Source organism: Micropterus dolomieu, linkage group LG05, assembly GCF_021292245.1.
Source record: "Micropterus dolomieu isolate WLL.071019.BEF.003 ecotype Adirondacks linkage group LG05, ASM2129224v1, whole genome shotgun sequence".
Lineage (NCBI taxonomy): Eukaryota > Metazoa > Chordata > Actinopteri > Centrarchiformes > Centrarchidae > Micropterus > Micropterus dolomieu.
In genome coordinates this window covers 16749078-16773854 of record NC_060154.1, presented here as the reverse complement: position 1 = coordinate 16773854, position 24777 = coordinate 16749078, and the positions used below count along the sequence as shown (strand labels likewise).

Below are 24777 nucleotides of genomic sequence, written 5' to 3'. Positions count from 1 at the left end.
TGCAGTCCATGCCATAATCCCTGGGGATCTAGTGACAACTGTTACGGCAGCTGGAACTTATGATGTAAAAGGTGTGTGAACGGGGGGAAAAGGAAAATGTGAGTAAAATCTCAAAATGGTATCAACTGGATAGAATGGGTGCATGGTAGTTGTTGAAAGTGTAAATCTATGCAAATTGTTGCAGTTTGTTGGAAAGTGAAGAGATGTCATATGATGTGATGCAAAGACAGGATCAGAAGTGAGGTGAACTGAAGTGAAACTGGTCAATGGCATGTGCTCCATCCCTTCTCAAACACAGCGGAACTAGTTAAAGTGTGGAGCATCCACATGAAAACCCTGTCCCGCGTTTCCATCCTATGTGGTGGATATTTACCTTCAGTGGCTCTGGCTGTCCTACCTTTAGCAGGTAAGTCCTGTGGTTGGTCGTTCTGGATGTCAATCGGCGGTACATAAGAAGGGCACAGCCCTGCCTTGCACTTGACACAGCCAAACTCATTCCACAGCTAAAATACACAAAACATTTGACATACTGTATCTAAAAGGAAGCACTCTGAATTCAATGAATCTGACTATCTTTATACATTGTAGACTTTATGCAGCTGGATTTGATACCTCACACTCATACTGTCCAATATCTGCCTCTGTGGCATGGATGACCGTCAGACACAAGATTCCACTCCGAGCATCATTTAGGGTTATGTATTTTTGCTGGTCAGCCAACTCTCTTCCATCTTTCAACCACCTGCAAAACCCAAAGATGGATGTGTTTGACAGACATAATGACTAAAATACCACATAGCAACTACTGTGGTTACATTTGCTCTGTGTTGCCATACCTGATTCGTGGTAAAGGAGTAGTAAGTGTGGAGCAGCTAAACTGTATATCCTCTCCTTCTATCAGACAAGCACTCTCCAACCGACACACAAATCTGGGTGGAGCTGGAGAGAAGAAATACATTAATGTCTCATTTGTGCCCCTATAATCAGAAATACACCAATAATGTCAGTTATAGCAATAGTCATTACTTATAACAGTAATAATAGTAGCAGATGTAGTGGTACTATTAGATCTAATAGAAGTAGCAGTCACAATAGTAAATGTAACAGCAGTGGTAGCAATAGTAGTAGTGATTGAACAGTAACTGTAGTGGGGGTAATGATAGTAGTATTATCTGTAGTAGGTAGAAGTAATTCTAGTATTAGAAACCACAGTTTTAGTTATAGTAGCAACAACAGTAGTAAGTGTGACAGCTGTAATCACAGTAGTACTACTAGTGGTACAAGTTTAGTAATAGTTGCAGACATAGTGGAACTTGCATTGGCAATAGTAATTGTCAAATTGTAACTGTAATTGTGATAGTAGTAGTAGTAGTAGTAGTAGCACTATAGCACTAGAAATAACAGCATAGTAGTGTTTCTAGCAGTAGTAATAGTATTGATAATCGTCATAGTACTGATATGAGGAAATAGTAGTCATTATATTATAGCTGTCCTCTGTGTTCCTCTGTGACAGTGCGGGTACCTGCAGACAGAGATATGGCTCTGAAGTAACACAACAAACCCAAGTGGTTTAGATGCATCCATAGACTCACCCTGCACCACAATCTTGGCGAGAGTACCAGCACTGCCCATGGAGCTGTTAGCATAGCAAGCATACTGTCCAGAGTCCTCTGCAGTGAGGCTGTCCAGGATGAGACTGCAGGTGCCTGACCGGTCTTCTGTGATGATGTGTCGGGGGTCATCCTCTAAAGGAAGGCCGTCTAAGAGGTGGACATCAGATTTTTGCTATGAAAACCATCATTGTAACCAAATCATGCAGTGCTTGAAAAATATGGTGGGTAACAACAGCTTCTTGTAACAGATTGTAAGACTATGGTACAATGTGTACATATTTTAATAAAGTTATTTATGACCTTTGAGCCAGCTGACCACTGGTTTCGGCGATCCTGCGACCTTACAGGTCAGTTTGATTGTCTGTCCTATCTTTGTTGTGAAGTCAGACAACAGTGACTCAAACACAGGTGGGCCTGTTGATAAACACAAATACAGAATTCACTCACTAAGGATTTCATTAAAACATAAGCCATATCATTTCCATAAAAAAGGTTTGCCCATCAACAACTACGATAAACACTCGACAAAGCTGGGGAGGCTGCGGCTCAGGATGAGCAGTTGCTCACTTATCAAAGGGTCAGTGGTTCAATCCCCAGCTCCCCTAGTCTGCATGTCAAAGTATCCATGGGGAAGAATCTGAACCCCAAATTGCTCCTGATGTCGGTTTCATCAGTGTGTGTGGATGCGTATGAATGTATTTCTGTTTATGATGGCAGTTTGCACTCTGCCATTCAATGTGTGAATGTGATGTGGTGTGAAAGCGCTTTGAGTGGTCGGAAAGACTAGAAAGGCGATATACAAGTACAGACCATTTACTAAATAAACCTATAGTCCACATGATACAACAGCTAGAGCCCATCCTTTAGCTACCATTGTAATTTTAAGAATAGAACATAGTGATTGAAAATAGATGGGAAAAGATTTGATAGTTTTATGATTAATTATCAAAATCTACCTGGAAATTACTTCCCCTCCCAAAGAAACACTTACTGTTAGTGGGCAGGCTGGAACGTTGCTGTAACTCCTTCAGGTCCTTGAGCCAGGAGAGCTTAACCAGGGAGGAGCGGCCCTGCAGTGTGTACCTCCGCAATGAGCCCCTGTGCTCATGCCACAACCCCCAAGACTTTTCATCTCCACCCACAGTTTCCTTTATTTCCACATCATTCAGCTGGGTAGGTTGCAAAAGTGAGAATGAGAAAGACGAATGAGTGGGAAGATGAGGTCAAGAGTTGGAAAAAGCTTTGAGTGTACACTGAATTACAGGATTCATCATCACATGTGGCCAAATGTGGTGTTAGGCGGTTTATTTTTTGTATAGCTTCACCTACTGTAGGAAAGTAGAATAAGGGAGAAAGCAGGAGAATAGATCTTACCTTCATTTTGTTCTTGAAGGTGTAGCTGTCACTGTTCACACTGGTGTCTCTTTTCAGTTTACACAGTACAATACATTCCTTGAAGAGAAAAACTTGTCTCTGATGCCCTCTAGAGGTCGTCCTAATATCTGGAGATTCCTCCCACACTGAGAAGACTCCCTGAAGGGAAGTTGGCAAGTGAGGACCATGCAGTATTATGACCAAATGTGACTGGATATCTTTTTATCATCTTTTTACAAAGTGACTCAGCACAAATAAAAACCTTCACACTAGTCACTAGCTGTGACAAAAACTAAAAGCTATTTTGTAAAGGCATCATTTGCTTTTGCAAAAAAAACCCCAAAAACTATTAATGGTGTTGAAGTTTTTACATTCATATTGGACCCAGAGCCTATCCTAGATATAAAACCATGTCAGTGATCTGTATTTACCTGTCGTACGGGCTCGCCCAGGGCAGTTAGAGGAGCTGGGAAGTTCTCAATGAGGGACACCTGGTGCAGGTTGTCAGACCTCCAGGGTAGACAGGACACTATGGAGAAGGCGTCCTCCAAAAGACAGCAGCTCTGGCCACTTTTGGCTTTGTTCTTGATTAACTCCTGCCAACAAAGTAAATATTTACTACCCATGCATTCAACTGACACAAATTCATAGGGGAACTACAATTTGTGCAATAGCAGAAAAAACTTCAATTCTAGTGTTGACTTGAAATAAATATCCAATATGTAAATATACCAAATTCTGTACAATAATGCAGTTTAATGGAGGAAACAAGAAAACATATACTATTCAGTGTAATGGATGTAAGACATTACCACAATCACATTGACATTAAAGATGAAGGTTTCACACATACATATTTGTAAAAATAAAACTGTATGCTGACCTTCAGTAAAGCATGGTAGGTTTGAATCCTCTCCACTGGTTGCTGGAGGAAAGTAAGGACATCCATGACAGGAGCCTCAGGCTTACCAGCTTCTGTTAACTCCTGAAGTGTAATGAGCAACATAAGAACTTTAGACAAATTAGATCAGTGTCATAATGTTGGTAGTCAGCACCTTAGTTTCCACAAGGTTCATGTTAAATCCAAACAGATGTTGTGAATACTTTGAAATACTGTTGGATAGCCTTGTCCGTGACGCAGGCCTCTGCTTGTGCTTGTCCCACCATGTAGTGAAGATACTTCTCAAATTCCTCAGTGTGCTTGATCAGATGCATGGCCACATCGTCATCTGTGGCACACTCTCTCAGACCGGGAAGGATGGACCTGAAAAGACAGGTCATCATACAGAAAGCTGGCCATGCAAAGCTCAAGCTCTATATGAGCATACAATCAAAATAAAGAAGAGGCACAAATGGTGAATAAGAGAAAAAGAAACAAACCTCTATGGTGTGAATTTGGACGCACACACAGTTAACTTTTGACGTCTGAATGTAGATTTTGTTTTGGTAACATGGTTAGATAATTATGTATTATTTATTTGCTGCAACACATTTCGTGTGTGTGTGTATTACCTCTCATGCAGAAACACAATGTCCTTGATATTTCTGAAAATGATCTCTTTCTGGTTGATGATGCTAATGGGAACGTGACGACTGGAGTCCAGATAATTTAGCTGGTGAGAGGTAAACATCTTCATCTCCTTTACAAACTCCTCCTCTCCATTAATCAGGCCTTGGATCAGTTGGCTAAAGATAAAAGAAATGTAATACAGATTGGAAGTGAGGCAGCTGTATTTGTTTTTAACTGTCCACATGAGATTTATTGTTAGAACAAATCAATTCTCCATCATCACAAAAGCCAAGGTATCAAGATGCTGCAAGGCATAAGTGCAAGTAACAACGAAATAGTAGAAACAATAAGAAGCATCAATAAAATTGTCCAATAAATATAATTATCCAAATACATACATAAAATAACAATCAATATAAATCCAAATAATAGCGCCCAGTAACGTTCCTCCCAGTTTGTTTAACCTGTCACTATATAATTGCAAACAGACCTCAGAGCTCTCCTGTACTCTTCTACTGTAGACCCAATTCCATCAAGATCCTCTTGAGGTGCTCTCAATTGTGGGAAAATCTCCTGTTCAAAAGACCATCATGTGTTATTAAAAGCCTTTTCCATTACTTGATGAAATTACTGTCTCTGCTGACAGCACAATATTGCAAACCAATGGTATATAATTAATGTTTCAGAATTTAACAGGTTTACTCAGTTCTGTCCAGCATACCTTCCTCTTCTTCTCCAGGTAGGCTGGACACACCCATCCCTGTCGAGCAGGGTTGGTTTTGGTGGGTTTGGTCCTCACCAGCCATTTGTCAGGATGGACAGAATCCAGGACCTCTACAAATTGGCCCTCCTTCAGAACAAAGCTGTCCTTATTTCCGCTGTTAGGACTGCAATCAGCTCGGGCCACATACATTTCAAATGTCTAAGGTGAAACAAGCAAATATGACATAATTTCAGGTTTTTACAATCAAATGGGCAATTTTACTTTTTCAGATTGTTTCCAAATCACACATCACAGCTATTACATTAATGTTTAGAGAGCACAACATATATACAGTGCATTTATTCAAGATGAAACAAAATATAAAAAGTACCTCTTGTCTATCCTCTTCCCCTTCTGACTCTGATCCAGAAACAGTACTAGTTAAGGGTGTCTGAGCACGGTGGTGTTTAGGAGATGGTGTCCTCAGTCTGCCTTCATGAGTCCCTACAGATTAGAGAGGAAGATAGCTATGATGTATAGGAAACTAGTGGGAACTAATGTAGGTGTGAAAAACGATTAAAAACAGCAACAAAAGAAATCATCATCGCTAACCTTTGACCTTTAGTAGTTTCTTAGGAGGTAGGAAAGGAGCTATCTGTTCTTTGTCATCCTTTGGAGGCAGTTGGTCTGCTGCTTTTGTCACTTCCCTGTAACAGTATTCATAAATATTTTGGGTTTCTTTATGAGCACAATATGTAATATTACCAATAAAATCGGCACAACAAAACTAATCTTCTCTCTGCCCTCTGACCTCGGTACAGTTGGGGTAGTATCAGTAACAGTTTCCATTATATCCGGAGCTGTGTCATAATCAGAGGGACTTGACACTGTTGAAGGCAGAAAATCATAAGTACTATATATACATAAATATATGTATATAAAATCTCTATCTTTGTGATTACAGTTTAAGAATAAAAGTGTTACTTACTGGAGCTGGCAGCAATGAGTGAGGATCCTCTCCTCTCTTGCAGGCTCATCTGAGTGTCCTGTTGCTCCGTCAGGTTATAAGCCTCCCACAGAGAGATACTCTTACTCTCTACATAGTTCGCAGCAGCTGTAGCTGAGGTGGGTATCTGGGTCTGAGACTGAGGCAGATTCTGAGTCTGTGTTTGGGCCTGGGCCTCAGGCTTAGGTGGGGCAAGTTGCAGAGGAGTTATCGCTGCAAGGGGTGGGTGTAGAGGCTTTTGAACAGTCGGAGCAGGCTTCTGAGGCTGTACTACTGTTATGTTACCATTGTAGGAGGTCACACCAAACTTATTCACCACCTCACATGTATAGATTCCACTATCATTGGTGGTCAGATTTTTGATCACCAGTGTGCATGCGCCATTCTCTGAAGTCTCAATACGGCACCGCTGATGATTAGTGATTTGTTGGCCGTTTTTCAGCCAGCGCACTGTGCTGGGTTTCCCTTCTACAATGCACACTAGAGTGACTGTGCCATGAAGATCTGCACTCTGGTTCTTAAACACCTCTTTAAAGACAGGTCGCATGTCTTTGCGGGTTTTGTAGCCTTTGAAGGCAGCCTGAATCTTGACCGCAGCCTCTTGCAGTTGGGGTTCATCGTCAATGCTGACGTCAATCTCTGGTGTAGCATCCTTTGTTGGTTGTGCCTTCTGGGGTACATCAAGTGCAGCACGAGGGGAGGGTTCGCTCGAACTCTTAATAAAAGAGACAGGGGGCCGGACATTCCTGTGGTTCGCTGGTATCTCAGTCAAAGCCTCTGAGAAAGTCTCATCTTCTGAAATGTAGAGGAGAGGAATGCCTTCTGTCATCTTTGTTGTTTGTTGTTCTTCCTCCCTTCTCACTGGCTCCACTGCCAGTTTAATTTCCGGGTCCACTCCTTTTTTCATGGGTTTTACTGGTTGTTTGATTGGCTGTTTGGTGCTTGCATCATTCTCTGCAGTTTTCCGAGGTTGCTTAATTTTCTCAGCTATCTCAGTGTCTGCTGTTACTGATTGTTTCCTCTCACATCTTGGTTTCTCTTCAACCTCTTTTTTCAAAGACTCTATTGACTGTTCAATTGGCTGACCATCCATTGTTTTCACCACAACTGTTGTCATGTGTTGATCATCCTGATCTGCCTCTGTGTCCCTTGAACATTGTTTTTCTATCCCCCCCTTTGCTTTGCTTTTTATCCTCACAGGTGGTTTTGGAGGAGCAAATTCAGACTCTTTTTCTAAAGTATTTTCTGGATGTTCTACGGACCGTTTATCCACCACTAGTTTCAGTGGCCTTTTCTGTCTCTCTGCCTCTGTGGACACATGCTGTTGTTTCATGTGGTCTCTCTGTTTATGGTCTTCTTCAGAATAATTTAAAGCAGGCTTTACTGATTGCACAATGACCTCCTCAGTTTCCTTCGGAACATATTTAAGTGGTTCCTTTCCTTTAGATCTTACTGGTGGTTTCAAAGGCTTCTCCTCTGTTTTGTCTACTTTGCCCTTCTTTACTGTAGACTTATCCTCTTGTTCTTTTATAGTTTCTCTCCCAATAAACTTTTCAAGTGGTTTCACAGGCTGTTTTTCATCCTCGCTGTTCTTCCTCAGAACTGTTCCTGGATGGTTTACCTTCCTCTGAACTTCACTGGTTTTCTCTGACCTCTGTTTCACTTCATTTTCCTTTTCCAGAGATATTAATGGCCGTTTCTTTTGTTCAAACACAGCGTCTCCCAGAACCCTGTCTGGTTGGCTGGTGTTATGGTCAACTTTGAGTAATTTCTCTAAATTCTGTCCTGGTTGTCTTGTCGTCATGAAAACCTCTTTCTCTGTTTCCAAAGGCCTTGCTGGCTCCTCCACCTCCCCGCCAAGCTCATCATCCTTCTCCGGTAGTCTCACTGTCTTATCCACTTTCCTGTACACCTCACTGTCTTTCTCCTTCTGTCTCTCCAAATGTGTTACATTCTGTACAAGGTTTGTGTCCATAGACCTTGCAGGTTGGATGCCCTTTTTGTATTCATTATTCTCCCTCAGCATAGAATGTTTTTGGTCAAACATTGACTCCGTATCTTTTTCTAAACTTGTAATAGATGCTTTCCTATGAGCTCTCTTCTTGGGCTCAGGAGGAACAGGTTTGGCCTCTTGGAAGCCAGACCTGTCCTCTGGAGTAGGAGTTTGTTTGGAAACAGTGCCCTTTGCACGAGGCAGTGTTGTAGGAGGCTCTACCTTTGATGGAGTCAGTTGTAGTGCTAGACAAGAAAATTAAACATATTTTTTGACAATTGATATATGCATAGTGGAGGTTGGACAGAAAAAGAACATCCAGTAACTTTGCCAATTAGGTATCAAGATGTACAAACCTTTTACTGTCACAGTTGCAGTGGTCTCTGCACTTCCTGCTTGACACATGTAGCTTCCACTGTCCTCAGGTTTGAGCTCCTTGATGTTGAGCTGGAGGAGGCAGCCATCCTGCCTCATCTCATACTTCCTGTTCGCTCTAAGTGGAAGCTTGTTCTTCTTCCATTGTACGGACACCCCAGGCTTGGTCAATTCACAGTTCAAGAAGGCTGTAGCTCCTTCCTCAACCTCCAGACTTTCTAATTCTTTGTTGAAATATGGAGTGAGCTCTAGGTAGGTGGGACAGAGCAGACCAAAATATAGTCCTAGATAATACTACATAAGGGCCCAATAAGACTTGTTTTTAGCTTACATACTGAATGAGCTTGATAAATTGAGTTTGCTAATCTGGAGAATTCAGTTCACACAATCACATTTGAGTGTTTGAAAAGTATACATCTCTGTCATTGAGAACTTGAGAGATGATACAGCAACATTTTCAATTCATGTAACACCCACATACGCACACCTTTCACTGTCACAGTTGCAGTGGTCTCTGCACTTCCTGCTTGACACGTGTAGCTTCCACTGTCCTCAGGTTTGAGCTCCTTGATGTGCAGCTGGAGGAGGCAGCCATCCTGCCTCATCTCATACTTCCTGTTCGCTCTAAGTGGAAGCTTGTTCTTCTTCCATTGTGCGGACACCCCAGGCTTTGACAGCTCACAGTACAGAGAGGCTGGACCTCCCTCCTCAACCTCCACATTTCTTAGGTCTTCCTTGAAGAATGGTGGGAGCTCTGGGAAATGGGTACATGTTGGAAAAACATAATCATATCTCATCCATGTACTGGGAGAATGTTTAAGAGGAGGACAAGACTGTATTTTGTCAACACATACTGTAGCAAGACTTTTCAGCCAACCTTATAACGTAGGTAGTTTTGCAATATGAGCAAAAGAATATGTACTAGAGGTTTTAGACAATCAAAGGAAAGTACTTTAAATTGTATTGTGTAAATGTTTGAGGGCATTGCTAACACAGAATTTTTCATTGGTGTGCAAATTGCCAGATATACACACCTTTCACTGTCACAGTTGCAGTGGTCTCTGCACTTCCTGCTTCACATGAGTAGCTTCCACTGTCCTCAGGTTTGAGCTCCTTGATGTGGAGCTGAAGGAGGCAGCCATCCTGCCTCATCTCGTACTTTCTGTTAGCTCTCAGTGGCAGCCTGTTCTTCTTCCATTGTACTGATACTCCAGGCTTCGACAGCTCACAGCACAGGGAGGCTGTACCTCCCTCCTCAGCCTTCACAATTTCTAAGTCTTTCTTGAAGAATGGAGGAAGCTCTGGGGAAATAGATAAGGATTGGAAAACTTGAAACCTATCCAGAAGTGGATTAATTTGTCTTCGGTGACACATACAGTGTCAAGACTTGTCAGCAAACGTACAAAGGAGATGGGTGGGCCTGGGAATTTTAGCAGCTCAGTATATGCTAGAAAGTTTAGACAATTGTCAGTATGCTAAATTTTGTGTTATAATGCATACATTGCTAATATTGAAGTACTTTAAATTGTATTGTGTCAGTGTTTGAGTGCATTGCTAACATTGAATTTATCATTGCTATGCAAATTGCCAAATGGACACACCTTTTACTGATACAGTCGCAGTGGTCTCTGCACTTCTTGCTTGACATGAGTAGCTTCCACTGTCCTCAGGTCTGAGCTCCTTGATGTGCAGCTGGAGGAGGCAGCCATCTTGTTTCATATCATACTTTCTGTTAGCTCTCAGTGGCAGCCTGTTCTTCCTCCATTGTACTGACACTCCAGGCTTAGACAGCTCACATAGCAGGGAGGCTTCACCTCCCTCCTCAGCCTCCACACTTACTAAGTCTTTCTTGAAGAATGGAGGGAGCTCTGAGAAAATAGGCAAGAAAAAACAGAACTGTACATCTATAATGTAATGGGAACAGTGCTTGAAACCTCAATAGAACAGAACATGTACAGGTTTTTCAGAAAACATATTTCACAAAAGGGTGTGTTTATCATATAGTGTATAGTGGAACATAATGACCATCAGATAGACCAGAGGGAAAGCATTGTATAATAAAATCTATGCAGTTCAAATACTAAAATCTTCTAATAAAGTCAGAATTCTCCAAATGCACACACCTTTCACTGACACAGTTGCAGTGGTCTCTGCACTTCCTGCATGACATGTGTAGCTTCCACTGTCCTCAGGTTTGAGCTCCTTGATGTGGAGCTGAAGGAGGCAGCCATCCTGCCTCATCTCATACTTCTCGCTGGCTCTCAGTGGTAGACTGTTCTTCTTCCATAGTACAGACACTACAGGTTTAGACAGTTCACAGCAAAGGAACGCTGAACCTCCCTCCTCAGCCTTCACATTGTGCAATTCTTCTTTGAAAAATGGCAGGAGTTCTGGGAAAGATAGGATGGCAAGAAATTAATAAGTAAAATGTTTTCTGTGTAATTTTCAGACATTATCAAGTAAAGACCAAATAAGCAGAAAAAATATGTTTATGTTTTTTGTAGCTTAGTTATGTGAAAGATGCGGTTGTCTGTATCATAACTAATCATATTGTTTTTCGGGGCGTTTTGCTTATCACAAAAAATAATTTTTGTGATAAGTTTTAAGATTAAGATTTAGTTTTCTATGATTTAGATCTTGCAGACCTTGTGTCATTTGCCATGCAAATCTCCAAAATGCACACACCTCTCACTGTCACAGTTGCAGTGGTCTCTGTGCTTCCTTCTTGACATGTGTAACTTCCACTGTCTTCAGGTTTGAGCTCCTTGATGTGGAGCTGCAGGAGGCAGCCATCTTGTTTCATCTCATACTTTCTGCTGGCTCTCAGTGGCAGCCTGTTCTTCTTCCATTGCATGGACACTCCAGGTTTAGACAGCTCACAGTACAGGAAGGCTGCACCTCCCTCCTCTGCCTCCACACTTCTTAATTCTTTCTTGAAGAATGGAGGGAGCTCTGGAGAAAAAGGGATGAGAGAGAGAAAAGTACACATCTCATATCATAGGCGGTGCAATGTCTTAGATGTCACTACAAAACACACTATAGAATTTTTTTATTTTAGTTTAGCATAATAGGACATTTGAATTTGTATTTGCATTTCAAAGCCAGGAGTTAAACAAATCACAGGACAGTACATTGACAAATACATTACTCTTTGGTGAGCATGCTGAAAATTTGCAGCACATTACATTTTTTTGTGTGGTTAAATTGTTTACTGCCAATGCACAAACCTTTCACTGACACAGTTGCAGTGGTCTCTGCACTTCCTGCTTGACACGAATAGCTGCCACTGTCCTCAAGTCTCAGCTCCTTGATGTGAAGCTGTAGGAGGCAGCCATCCTGCCTCATCTCGTACTTTCTGCTGGCTTTCAGCGGCAGCCCGTTCTTCTTCCATTGAATCGGCACTCCAAGTTTAGACAGCTCACAGTACAGAGAGGCTGAACCTTCCTCCTCAACTTCCACGCTCCGCAATTCTTCTTGGAAGAATGGAGGAAGCTCTGGGAAAATAGGAGAGAAAGAACAGGAATCGAGACAATTGGTGTAAAAATTCTTTCATAGTATAAATTGACAAATGACTGTATAAAGAAAGCAGGTAAAACTGCATTCCAAGGGAAGAAGGTACATTTTACAGTACCTTCATCTTTTTCATTAGAATGTTTAACATTAATCCACTGTCTAAAACCAACTTTGATCTTTACCTGTCACAGTAAGTTTGGCACTGCCCTGCACATCTCCTGTATCACATGAGTATATGCCAGTGTCCAGAGGATCCACATCATGGATAAGCAACAGGTTGGCTTTTCCCTCCTTAAGTATCTCATATTTATCACCATGTTGGAGGGGTATGTGGTTGCGCCTCCAGGTAACCGGGGAGGTAACATCAGAGGTTGTGCAGGACAAAGTGGCTGTTTTTCCTTCCATTATTACAACATCTTTAGGCTTTTCCTCAAATAAAACTAGAATTTGAAATCAAATGCCACATTTGGATGTCTGGTTCGGAGGAAATCATTTCAGCTGAAATTACACATTATGAATGCTGAATTGTTTTTTCCTCTGTCCCTAATGTTTCTGCTCACCTTTGGGCCTAGGAAGAACTAGCAGACATGCAGAGGTCCTCTCCTCCCCAACCACAAATGCAACGTTGCCCGTCTCCTCAGGTGTTGTCATGGTGAGAACCAGTCGGTGCTGGTGACCCTGGCACGTCATCTGGTTCATCTCGTTCTTCTGCAGAGGGCTTGAACCAAGCCACCAGACACCCTCGCTCACGTCTGCATGGCTCAGCTCACACACAAATACTGCATCCGCACCCGCTGTCACCGTTACATCTCGCAGCTCTGTAACAATCCGCACACGCTCTGTGGAGGAAGAGGAAGCTATATGCAGCTGGATTTTTAGAGATGGAATGGGATATATTTATGACAACTTAGGTGAGAATGGCCTATTGGTTTTATTCATGCTGCATTTCTTGTACTGTAAACAAATATATCAGTAAATGAGGGATACAATTCAACTGGAGTATCCACCTACCCCTCACAATCAGCTTGGCAGTGGTCTTTTTGCCTCTGGTGATACAGCAGTACTCTCCAGCATCCTCCAGATACAGTTTCTTGATCTCCAGAGTGTGTGTGGGGCCTTTCTTCTTTAAAATGTATCGCCCTCCTTCCTCCACCACAGTGTCGTCCTTCTTCCAAGTGACAGGGACATTAGAACTGGAAACTTCACAAGACAGCAGCACAGATTTTCCCTCCATTACTGCTTGGCTCTGCAGTTCCTTCTCAAAGAACACTGATGCTGCCGCTGGTAAAAGAAGGACAGGAGACGGTATGCTACAAAAGTTGAATTTACATCTAAAATAATAAATACTGACATAAATACCGTAAAATAAATCAGGACCACCTGTTTATTGAGGAAAAAACAGGCATTCTAATTAATCAGTAGGATTAGATGGGTGTTAGGTCAATGTAATTTAGTCAGCGAACTCATGTGGAACAGCATATTATTATGCAAATAGAAGGTTCATAGTAAATGCGGAGTGTTCTTATCACTGCTTACAAGCATACACCAAGCTCAGCACAAAGAAGAATGACAATTCCTCCCTGGGTACTGCTTATTAAAGCAACAGAAATACGATGAAATAGTATTGCTACCAAAGAACACACAGGCAATAGATAAATCATTAGATATTTCTTAATTAAAAATTGCTGCCTAGTGTAAGAAGCACAAAGTGGCAGCATTTCTAATACCTCTCACGTTCACTTCAGCCGTTGTCTTCTGCTCTCCCAAGACGCAGCTGTACTCCCCGACATCCTCGGGCTGGATGTTTTTGATCTGCATCTCAGCTATCTTCCCCCTCAACGTCATCTGATATCTTCCCCCATGATAGAGCTGGTCCTCCGCCTTCCACCACTGTACCGGCACCCCGGCCCTGGACAGTTCACAGCGAAGGGACACAACGCCTCCTTCAGGGGCCTCTTGGTTCTTCAGACCCATTTTAAAGGTGAGGGGGATAGCTGTGGGAAATTTAAGTTTATGTTCTGTTCATGTGTTCAAAAGGTCATGACACCATACTTTAGTTTCAAGAGCAGATAAAACAGGTTATTTTCTCGACAATAAAAACACTTAAAAGACACAAATAATTAAAAACCAAAAGAAAGAATATATAGTATAAGCAGGTTGGGTAGGTAAGACAATATTGAATGTCTTCCCCTTACGTGTAATGGTGATGCTGGCTGTGGTCTTGACGTCACCATAGATACAGCTGTAAAGTCCGCTGTCTTCCAGCTGCGTGTTTTTGATGGTCAACTCCATGATGCTGTTTCGATTTTTAATCTGGTACTTGAAATTATTCTTCAGCAACTCTTGTCCTTTCCTCCACTCCACAGCAAGGCCAGGCTTAGATAGCTCGCAGCTCAACATCACGCTGTTCTCCTCCTCCACCTGCTGGTTCCTTAACTTTGTCTTGAATGTGATGGGAGGAGCTGCAAGGAGAGGAACCAAGGAGTGGTTATTTTCTTTGAAAATGTTATTAGAATCAGTTATTAAAAATTATTAATACTAATTCCTTGATTTATATTATTTTACTTTATATTATTTTACCAAGTTTTTTCAATTGCAATTTTAGAACTGAAGGCTATGTTAGAAAAAAAAGAGATGGCTTAGATATTCTCTAATCATACGTTCAGAGTGGGATCTCTATCTTACCTTTGACAGTGAGCTCAGCAGTTGATTGACTGTCACTGGTCTTGCAGGTATATTTCCCAGCATCACTCTCCTCTACGTTGTTGATGATCAGTTTAGTGAGACGTCCCTCCTGTTTCATCTCATATTTGTATCCAGGTTTGAGGACGACTCTGCCTTTCCTCCAGTCCACTGGGGCTCCAGGTTTGGAGAGCTCACAGGAGAAAACTCCACTGTCCCCTTCCTTCACCTCCAAATTCTCCACCTCTTGTTTAAATGTTACAGGAATTGCTGAGAAAAAAAATGACAAACTAAGCAAAATCTGAATTCTTTTTCAGATTTCATTTTCTCATTGTACAGACAATTATGACTAAATGTAATGTTTATTTTGTAGGAAATACCAGGTCTGTTTCACGGTGGTTAAGAAACGAAATCGCCACCTGAACACCGTCTTCCCATGTGGTTGTAGTGCAGCATACCTCTTACTTTGATGTCAGCTGAAGTCACAACAGTGCCAACAAAACAGCTGTACTCGGCAGCATCTGTGAGAGTTAAATTTCTGATCAGCATCTCAGCCATCCTTCCTTCTTGCTTCATCTGATATTTTTCTCCCTCTTTCAGAAGTTTAGCATCTTTCCTCCACTCTACCGGGACTGCTGGTTTAGAGAGCTCACAGCGCAGAGTCACACTGCCCTCCTCCACAGCTTCCTGGTTCTTCAACTTTTGCTTGAAAGTTACAGGGATCGCTGAGGAGTGACAATACAGAGAGACAATTCAAAATACTGCATAAGCATGTCACTGTTGGTGGGGACAATAAAAGCATTTCCTAGCGGGGGATTTTTACAAATTTGAGGTTCTGAAAAAGGTAGGCAGGGGACCAAACCACTGTGAGGCATATGAGGGGGGAGGACATAATCTTTCAAAACTCAAAAAATGCATTCAACTCGTAGTTAGAAAAGAGCTGTTAACCATTTGTGTACTAAATACATTCACTAGACACTGATGAACCATTGGACAGTGGTTGTATTCAATTGTTTTGATCAAAATCATTGGTAGGGACAATTTAGTAGTTGTTGGAACTAGTGTTGGTGGCAACACATCTTTAGGGACATACTAAATTCTACGCCCTTGATGTGCAAATTACCAAACCATAATTATGTTTTCTGTTACATAATGTGTAATGGCTCTCACCAGTGATAATGATGGTGGCAGTAGATTGTATGTCATCACAAACACAGCTGTATGAGCCACTGTCCTCAGGCTGGCTTTTCCTGATGAGGAGCTCCACGGTGGAGCCGCTCTGCTTCATTTGGTACTTCTCTCCATTGGTTAAAACACTGTCTCCCTTCTTCCATTGCACTGGAGTGCCGGGTTTGGATAGCTCACAGCAGAGTGTCACTCCATTGCCCTCCTGTACCTGAATATTCTTCAGTTCTTGAAGGAACTTGATTGGCCGTTCTAAATCAGACCACAGGAGAAATATCCAAATGAGATTAAAATATTTTCATGGGGAGATTGTCTGTTTTGATGCTCCCTAGTTCTGACTGGTAACTCAAGTTAATACAACCATAAAGCATGAAAGATTTAACATTTACATCAGGTGTCAGCTTATGTCACCTGGTGTTAGTTTAGGTGTTATATTTACTGCAGCAGCACCAGTGGTTTCTTATATAATAAATGCAAAAGATACTGTCACTTTAGCAGCCAATGGATTAAAAAGTAGGCTGAAAAAGAAAACATACAAAACATCACCATCTACAGAAATGCAAAAGTTATCAAGAAAGAGGTGACAATCCAAGACACACTGTTTCAAAGTTCTGAGAAGTACAATAGCAAATATGTTACCAAAATAAAAACAATAACAGTGGATCTTCTGGATTACTACCTTCAGAGAACCTTGTGTTTTATTTAAGTTTCCAAGATATTTGAAAAATCACCTACTGTACTGACATATATTGCATCTGTCAACCAACCAAATCATATGCAATGTATTTGTGTATGTATACTCCTACGCAACAAGTTGTAACCCAGAAATTAATTTAAACCAACAATAACTCCACGTTGTATAAAGTGTGTTTGTATGGCAATATGTAATTTAGTTCCATTGTTTTATTCTTTACTGATAAATTTGGTTGTATTTAGCATGTTTATATTTACCTTTTGAAATGCAATTTATAAATTAGATCTTTGAGAACACTAGTGTACGCAGCAGGCTACTCACCATTCACAGTGATCATAGCTTTTGTCCTCTGTTCTCCACATATACAGGTATAATCTCCAGTGTCCTCCAGACTGAGGTCCGAAATCTTCATCTCTACCTGCAGGTCTTTCTTCCTCATCTGGTATTTGTCTCCATTTCTCAGCAGCTCTCCTCCTCTCCTCCACTCCACTGCAGAGGCAGGTTTGTTGAGCTCACAGCGGAGAACAACACTGTTGCCCTCTGTCACCTCCTGGTTAACTAGTGGCAGCTTAAAACTTGGTGGTAAACCTGTCGATCAGAGAAAATCTTACATAAATGGCTTAATGGCAAATGGCTGCATTTATATAGCACTTTTATCCAATGTGCTTTACATTTTGTCATTCATTCACACACACTATCACACACTCACTGCAGCGAGCTACCATGCAAGGTGCTGGCCTGACCATCGGGAGCAATTTGGGGTTCAGTGTCTTGCCCAAGGACACTGTTAAAGGTGGATAGGAGGGCTGGGGATCGAACTACCAACCCTGTGATTAGTGGCTGAATTGTAATTCAATTAAAAAGAACAAAAGCAAAAATGTATATCCTACACCAATGATCACATTAGAATAAAATCTTCAAAATGAGAAGTATTTTTGAAGCTTTGAAGCTTCAAGTTGTAACAAGAAAAGAAATGTATGTAAATAAAGTTCGATGGAAAACCAAGATAAACAAATGACCAAGCTAAGCTATTCTGAATATGGTAGAAATTATCTGATTATGCAGAGATCTACTGAATACTAATGGATTCCATAACACATGTTCTTGCCTTCAAGAAACACAATAAATATTGCATAGAAGTTACATTGTAGCAGTGATGTAAGCGACATGGCAGGTGCTCACAAGAAAATCATGTCATGCTCATAATCGCTCTTTCTAGCTAACCATTCAGTTTAAACGGAACAGTGGAATGGATTATATGATAATCCATAATAGTTGGTGAGTTAAATGTTCCATCCCCATGTCATTAGAAACACTAAAGCTAATACTAATACTACAGTTTAGTTACAGTTTGGGTTGTAGCTATCGAATAGCAAACTACAGCCTGCAGTGACTCTACATGCCATCTACTTTATCTTTTCACCCAGCTCATGAGAAGTAATGTACAGTACACACACAGTACTGTGACATTTAGCCATAAGCAGGACAACACATTGGGTGACATGATAGGAAACAATAATCTCTCCATTGAGCTTTCAAAAGACTACATAATAGAACTCACGCAGTGCTAATACCCATTGTGTCTATTTTATTTTTTATCATACTACATTAGAGCTGACCTCTTTGACGTCTGCACTCGGGTGTTTCTGTTGAACACATTAGGAAAATTTAAATAAAAGTGAAAGAAATGTGCTTAACAACGTAATATATCCAACATGTGTTTTGACTAAAATTTTTCATACCTTTGACCGTGAGCTCAGCAGTTGATTGGCTGTCTTTAGTCTTGCAGATATATTTGCCAGCATCACTCTCCTCTACGTTGCTGATGACCAGCTTAGTGAGACGTCCCTCCTGCTTCATCTCATATTTATCTCCAGATTTAAGGATCGCCCTTCCTTTCCTCCACTCCACTGGAGCTCCAGGTTTGGAGAGTTCACAGCAGAAAACTCCACTGTCCCCCTCCTTCACCACTAGGCACTGGATTTCTCGTTTAAATGTCACAGGCAGTGCTGTTGTTGGGATATTAGAAAATCCTTTATTCATTGAGTGCATTGATTTGCTTTCTCAAATGGGCTTCCCCCCTCACTCCTAGACTATACTTGCACTATACAAAATGTACATACATATTTGAAATTGATAGGATCTGTATTGCTAAGTCGCTAAGACATATACTGACAGCATAGTCTGAGGGCAGCACCCCACAGTCTTTTAGATATTATCATCAAAATTACAAGGTTATAACCATATAGTCATTTTAAATGTACTGCAGTGCAAAGCTAATATGGGCAAGAGGCTTTCATAAACTAATGTGTTTTGATTGGTCTTTTCAAGCTTCAAACTTACGTTTCACTTTGACTTCCGCTGTGGTTTTCTCATCTCCTGTGATGCAGCTGTACTTCCCTGCATCCTCTGGTTGGATGTTGAAAATGGTCATCTGAGCTGTCTTTCCTTCTAGCTTCGTCTGATACTTTCCTCGAAAAATCTCCTCAGACAGCACCTGAGTATCTCTCTGCCACTGCACCGTGACTCCCTTCTTTGACAGCTCACAGCGCAATGTCACATTGTTCCCTTCTTCAGCCTCTTGGCACTTCAGGCTTACTTTAAATGTGGCAGGAACAGCTGTTGAGCCAAACACAGGTACTGATTATACATGTAAGCCGAACAAAACACATAAAGGGATGCTTTACAGTTAGCTCAATAAACTTCTAAAAATACGTCAATGAACAATAAACAAAGAAAAAAGAGAGTATGCTTCGTTACACACATCTGACACTTTAAACACACCAATAACTTTAACAGTAGCCTTAGTCCTCTGCTCTCTACACACACAGGTGTAGACCCCGCTGTCCCCTGGATCAGCATCTCTGATGATCAACTCCAAGGCCGACTCCCTCTGCTTAATCTGGTACTTCTCTCCGTTCTCCAGCAGATCTCCTCCAAGCCTCCACTCCACTGGGACACCAGGTTTAGAGATCTCACAATACAGTGTGATGTTGTGTCCTTCCTCCACTTGGAGGTTTTTTAGCTTTTGCTTGAAGGTGATGGGAAGAGCTGAAAGGCAAAGATAACGTTTGGTAATGAGAAATAAATGAAATCAGGATTTAAATGAGCAGGAAGTATGCTATTGTATTTGTGTATAATTGTGCTATTTTGCTTCTACATTAATGTGTGCTTTGCACCGGTGAAAAGAATACAAATAAGGTTTAGCATCTTGCTAAAGAGAGTTACAGTAGCTATCATGTTATCAGTTCAGTTTTCAGTTCATATTTCTTTTCATACAGTCGATTACCTACCATTAACAGTCAGAGTTGCAGTGGTCTCTATGTTTCCACAGATGCATGTGTAGATGTCACTGTCCTCAGGTGTTACATCAGAGATCCTCAGTTCAATCAGCATGTCTTTCTGCCGCATATGATATTTCTCTCCATTCCTGATGAGTTCATTCCCCCTCTTCCTCCACTCCACACTGTGACCGGGTTTTGACAGCTCACAGCGTAAAGTCGCAGTGTTGCCCTCCTCAATCAGCACGTTCCTCAGCTTCTGCTTGAAGGTGACTGGGAGAGCTGAGCGTGACCATATATTGAGATACATCATTTACTGATAATTATCAACTTTATTTGTAACTAAAACTAAAACCCATGAGCCTATTGGTAAATTACCAGTAATTTTGACAGTGGCTGATGTCCTCTGATCAGCACACACACAGCTGTAGAGCCCACTGTCCTCAGGCACAGGCTTCCATATCAGAAGCTCCAGGGTGGTCTCCCTTTTCCTAATCTGGTACTTAACCCCATTCTTCAACAACTCATGTCCCTTCCTCCATTCTACTGGAATTCCAGGTTTAGACAGCTCACAGCGCAACATGACGTTGCTTCCTTCCTCTACTTGCATGTTCTTTAACTGCTGTATGAATGTAATGGGAATAACTGGAAAACAAGAGTTGTGTCCGGTGAAAACAGTGAAGCTGTGCACAATAAGAGTAATTTAACAAGCAAAATAGTTTCATGATACAGACAAATCTGACAAACCAATATATAGTGACGATGTTGTATTTTATTCTGGAAGGGAAAAACTTTTCTCATTGTTGGTTGTAGTTTCAATGTTCTTGTGAACTTGCTCCATTTGCCGCTGTTCATGACAAGTGGCTAACTGGGATATCTCAAACCATGGTATATATAATAGATTGAGTTCATGTCTTTGCATCAATGTTACTGCAAAGCATAGCAGAAAAATATCGCAAAACATTTTTTGTAAAATTAGGTATGAAGGTTAAGAAAAGTTAATGACATACCATGTACATTGAGGCTTGCTGTCGTGCGGTGGTCTCTGCACTGACATGTATATTCTCCTGAGTCCTCAGGCTTCAGGGCTTTGATGGTTAGGGAATTGATTGTCTTCCTCTGCTTCATCACATACTTGTCTCCAGGTCTGATACTCTCAAAACCTTTCCTCCAATGGAACTGGACCCCAGGCAGAGAGTATTCACAGGTCAGGGTCACGGTCTCCCCCTCTTTGGCCTCCACAGTCTTTAGAGGCTGGGTGAACTCTGCTGGGATGGCTTAAAAAAACAAACAAAGTGAAAAAAAACAGGGATACAAATTTTCCATCAATAACCAGAAAAGCTAATGTTATCACACCATGTATAATCCTATATTAACAATCACATCCTTCTGGCATTTCATGTTGGGAAATATCAAGCAAGAACAATCCCTAAATAACAGTCCAGTAAAATGCTATTCATACCTTTAACAGTCACAACGGCCCGAGTTGTTACAGATCCAGCACTGCACTCGTACACTCCGGCATCATTGTTGCAGACCTCCCGAATCGTCAGCCGCGCCTCACAGCCGGAGCGACTGGCAAAATACCTTGAGGAGTTCCACATCAGGCAGCCATCTTTGTACCACAGGATGTGACATGGCTTGGAAGTCTCACAAGACAAAACCAAACCACCTCCTTCAATAGCCTCACAGTCTTCCAGGGCTTTAATGATGGTGGGTCGCCTCTCTGGTAACGTGACGTGAAGCCAAATCAAGAACATATGAAATGTGACATAAAAATACATAATAAAACTCTCTGGCAGATTAAAGCCTCACCTCTAACCAACAGTGAGGCGTACGATCTTTTGTCCCCTGCTGAAAACGAGATAGTGCCAGTGTCTTTGCGGGCAAGCTGTCTAAATGTGAGGGTGTGGTAGCCTCCAGGCACCATCTGGATCTCATTGAGCTTATTGGTGTACAGCAAAGTCTCATCCAGATACCACTTGACCCCCATGTAGTCGCTGGGAAAAATTCGACACCTGAATGTTACTGTGTCGCCCTCCAGACACTCAACATCCTCTAATTCATCCAGGATAGACACCTTCTGACCTGAGAGAAACGTACAAAAAATCCCATCAACGTCATTAACAGTAAGTACTAAAAGCCTTAATCAACATCCTAAGTATTTTACTGAGCATTACATTCAATAATGATAAACCTTGAGTCATTTTGGCAGAGGATTTTAGCCTATCATTTATAACAGCAGTAAGACACTATATTGCTCTCATGCAGTATCTGTTTAATAATATATTGAAATTCTGTTTCTATTGAGGTCCTTGAAATAAAGATTTTAATGGGCAGTGAGCAGCCTAGTATTTGTGTATAATTGGGCCATTCTTATTTAACATGTGCTCTTGGCACTAGTAGAAAAAAAACCCAACAGCTTCAAAAAATTATGGAGGGTTACAGTAATATAACATATTTCTAATTCATAAATGCTCAGCTCTGTACTTTTGTTGAGTATTTACTTTGCAAGTCAATTTATTACTCAGTTAAAGGGAATAACATATCCAAGAATTTCTCCTACAACTCAAATGACAGTTAATATAAAGAGCCGTCCTGATGTGGCTCACATGTAATATCTTATATCACAATGGCCTCACCCTGCACAGTCAACTGTGCCCGGCTCTGCATGGTACCGACATCACACACGTAAATATCTGCGTCCGATTTCTCCAGACAGGTGATGGTCAGGGACAGCACCTCACCCTTCTGCCTGATCACATACTTCCTACCAGACCTCAGCTCAAGCATGCCCTTTAGCCAGGTCACCCGCTTGGCTGGCCGCTTGGTCTCACACTCAAGGGTCACTTTACCCTTTTCCTCTGCTCGCATGTCTCTTAACTCCCTTGCAAATGTGTGCTGGAGTTCTAAAAGAAATAATCAAGTTTAGAAAATTGAGTCAAGCTTTACATTTAGCACTGCAATCACCCATCCACATTACAAAACAGGACACAACACTGAGCAGCATCGATTTGCTAAGCTCCACAGTCAAGAACCAGACATTGTATTGTTAATAGTCATCATCTAACATTCATTTTGAATTCCCTCACCTACCTCTGATCTCCAGCTTGGCACGCGAGGCAACGCCTTCGGCCTCACAGCAGTACTCTCCAGAGTCTCTGATGGTGGTATTCTTGATCACCAATCGCGCCAGGTTCTTCTCCACACTCATCTCATATTTAGGGCTCGGCCGAATCAAATGGCCATTTTTCAGCCAACGGATGGTGACTTCTGGTTTGGTGATCTCACAGCTCAGCTCTGCATCTTCACCTGGCACTGCCTTGACATTCAACAGATCCCTGAAGATGTGCACTGGCTTCTCTAAAGGAGGAGAAATGCATTCACTCACATTCAGGCTTTTTTTGTAAATGCATCTACCAAATAGCATATTTCAAAATTAAAGATACAGAGACAGGTATACCCACATACACAAACATGGATAAAACCGTGCTGATTATTTAATATAAGTATTCACCTTTAACAAAGAGCATGGTCCTACAGCTTAGGTCTTTAATTGTGAAGACCACGTCTCCAGCGTCTGTCAGTATAGCATCTCTAATGGTCATCTTATACTTGCAGCCATTGTTGACAACCTGGATACGGCTATTGGTGACCACCACTTGGCCATTGATGGTCCAGGAAGGCTCATCATCGAGGTCATGAGAGAGGTGACAATCAAAACTGCACCTTTCACCTTCCTGGACAGATATTGTCTTCATTCGCTGAACAATAGTGATGTGTAGGTCTGGGGATGAATATAATATCAAAGCAGACTTACAACAGTAAATATATCTTAGCTACAGAGTAACAATACAGACAAACACTTACAGAATGTCATGAACAAAAGAATGACAGAATGCCTCATTGTCAGTTTTAAGAAAAATGTTACCTCAAGTTCACAATTAAAAATGCTTCAAAAGTTATTATATCATTCTATCAATCGTTTTGTGGCACTGTTGTCAGAAGACACACAGCTTGCTGTGAACACTTGATTTTCAATGTGTAGAGCTCTTCCCAAATAACCAACAACTTTGTTCCTACCACTCACCATGTACAGTAACTTTAGCCTTGGTTTGGCTGGTGCCCAGGTCGCAGGTGTACTCTCCTGCGTCGTCCTTGCTCAGGGAATGGACGATCAACGCCATGGACTTCCCAAACTGGAGCAATTCGTGTTTATCATCAGCCGTCAGGACCATACCATCCTTCCTCCAAACAGGGGTCACTGTCTCTTTGGAAATTTCACACTGCAGGCAGACTTCTCCTTTTTCTTCTCCTACTGCATCCTCCAGAGACCTCAGGAACACTGCCGGGCGCTCTGGAGTCAAGAATATCATTCATAGTGTGCATGTTTCTCAGAAATGAATAAATAGAAATTTAAGTATCAGAAGAACACCTGGTCATACACTTCATTTATTCCCTTAGCTGACCTTTGACCTTTAAGGTGGTTATCTCAGAGAGAAGGCCTGCTTTGAAGGTGACCCTGCTCTCCTGTGGGCGCAGCTTCTTGATTGTGAGGCTGTGCATAGTGCCCATGTGCTGGATCCTGTTGATGGCATTGGAATAGAGGCGAACATTGTTGAGGAGCCACTCCACATTGGCGACCACATAGTTGAGCTCACATGAGAATGTGGCAATGCCATCCTCCTCAATTTCCACTGGCTCAAGGTGTTTAACCAATTTCAGTGTTCGCACTACAGTAAAAGGGGGAAATAAGTTATGTCAATCATCAACTGAACAAAAAGAGGCAGTATAATAAAAAACAGAAAATCATCAATATCCAATACAAAGAGTGTTAATACTGTACCA

At 41.6% G+C, this 24777-nt stretch overlaps 1 protein-coding gene across 1 annotated transcript in view; it reads right to left on the bottom strand.

Annotated features, from left to right (window-relative positions):
• Nucleotides 1-24777, bottom strand: part of obscna (obscurin, cytoskeletal calmodulin and titin-interacting RhoGEF a) — a 41620-nt gene that overhangs the window by 12647 nt on the left and 4196 nt on the right. The window contains exons 8-53 of the mRNA XM_046050008.1: nucleotides 24399-24662; nucleotides 24020-24286; nucleotides 23447-23716; nucleotides 23026-23292; nucleotides 22572-22838; nucleotides 21745-22017; nucleotides 21392-21655; nucleotides 20940-21206; nucleotides 20308-20574; nucleotides 19942-20211; nucleotides 19433-19699; nucleotides 18992-19267; nucleotides 18391-18657; nucleotides 16970-17236; nucleotides 15940-16206; nucleotides 15228-15494; nucleotides 14773-15039; nucleotides 14283-14549; nucleotides 13815-14081; nucleotides 13099-13368; nucleotides 12648-12926; nucleotides 12270-12527; nucleotides 11802-12068; nucleotides 11260-11526; nucleotides 10698-10964; nucleotides 10176-10442; nucleotides 9609-9875; nucleotides 9062-9328; nucleotides 8556-8822; nucleotides 6189-8444; nucleotides 6012-6087; nucleotides 5813-5907; nucleotides 5592-5704; nucleotides 5219-5419; nucleotides 4988-5070; nucleotides 4500-4673; nucleotides 4092-4251; nucleotides 3871-3972; nucleotides 3419-3583; nucleotides 2988-3146; nucleotides 2605-2782; nucleotides 1914-2027; nucleotides 1593-1760; nucleotides 837-939; nucleotides 613-742; nucleotides 398-503 (exon numbers count right to left, since the gene is read on the bottom strand). Of these exons, the coding sequence (XP_045905964.1) occupies nucleotides 398-503; nucleotides 613-742; nucleotides 837-939; nucleotides 1593-1760; nucleotides 1914-2027; nucleotides 2605-2782; nucleotides 2988-3146; nucleotides 3419-3583; nucleotides 3871-3972; nucleotides 4092-4251; nucleotides 4500-4673; nucleotides 4988-5070; nucleotides 5219-5419; nucleotides 5592-5704; nucleotides 5813-5907; nucleotides 6012-6087; nucleotides 6189-8444; nucleotides 8556-8822; nucleotides 9062-9328; nucleotides 9609-9875; nucleotides 10176-10442; nucleotides 10698-10964; nucleotides 11260-11526; nucleotides 11802-12068; nucleotides 12270-12527; nucleotides 12648-12926; nucleotides 13099-13368; nucleotides 13815-14081; nucleotides 14283-14549; nucleotides 14773-15039; nucleotides 15228-15494; nucleotides 15940-16206; nucleotides 16970-17236; nucleotides 18391-18657; nucleotides 18992-19267; nucleotides 19433-19699; nucleotides 19942-20211; nucleotides 20308-20574; nucleotides 20940-21206; nucleotides 21392-21655; nucleotides 21745-22017; nucleotides 22572-22838; nucleotides 23026-23292; nucleotides 23447-23716; nucleotides 24020-24286; nucleotides 24399-24662 (12147 nt within the window). The remainder of the gene's footprint in view (nucleotides 1-397; nucleotides 504-612; nucleotides 743-836; nucleotides 940-1592; nucleotides 1761-1913; nucleotides 2028-2604; nucleotides 2783-2987; nucleotides 3147-3418; nucleotides 3584-3870; nucleotides 3973-4091; nucleotides 4252-4499; nucleotides 4674-4987; nucleotides 5071-5218; nucleotides 5420-5591; nucleotides 5705-5812; nucleotides 5908-6011; nucleotides 6088-6188; nucleotides 8445-8555; nucleotides 8823-9061; nucleotides 9329-9608; nucleotides 9876-10175; nucleotides 10443-10697; nucleotides 10965-11259; nucleotides 11527-11801; nucleotides 12069-12269; nucleotides 12528-12647; nucleotides 12927-13098; nucleotides 13369-13814; nucleotides 14082-14282; nucleotides 14550-14772; nucleotides 15040-15227; nucleotides 15495-15939; nucleotides 16207-16969; nucleotides 17237-18390; nucleotides 18658-18991; nucleotides 19268-19432; nucleotides 19700-19941; nucleotides 20212-20307; nucleotides 20575-20939; nucleotides 21207-21391; nucleotides 21656-21744; nucleotides 22018-22571; nucleotides 22839-23025; nucleotides 23293-23446; nucleotides 23717-24019; nucleotides 24287-24398; nucleotides 24663-24777) is intronic.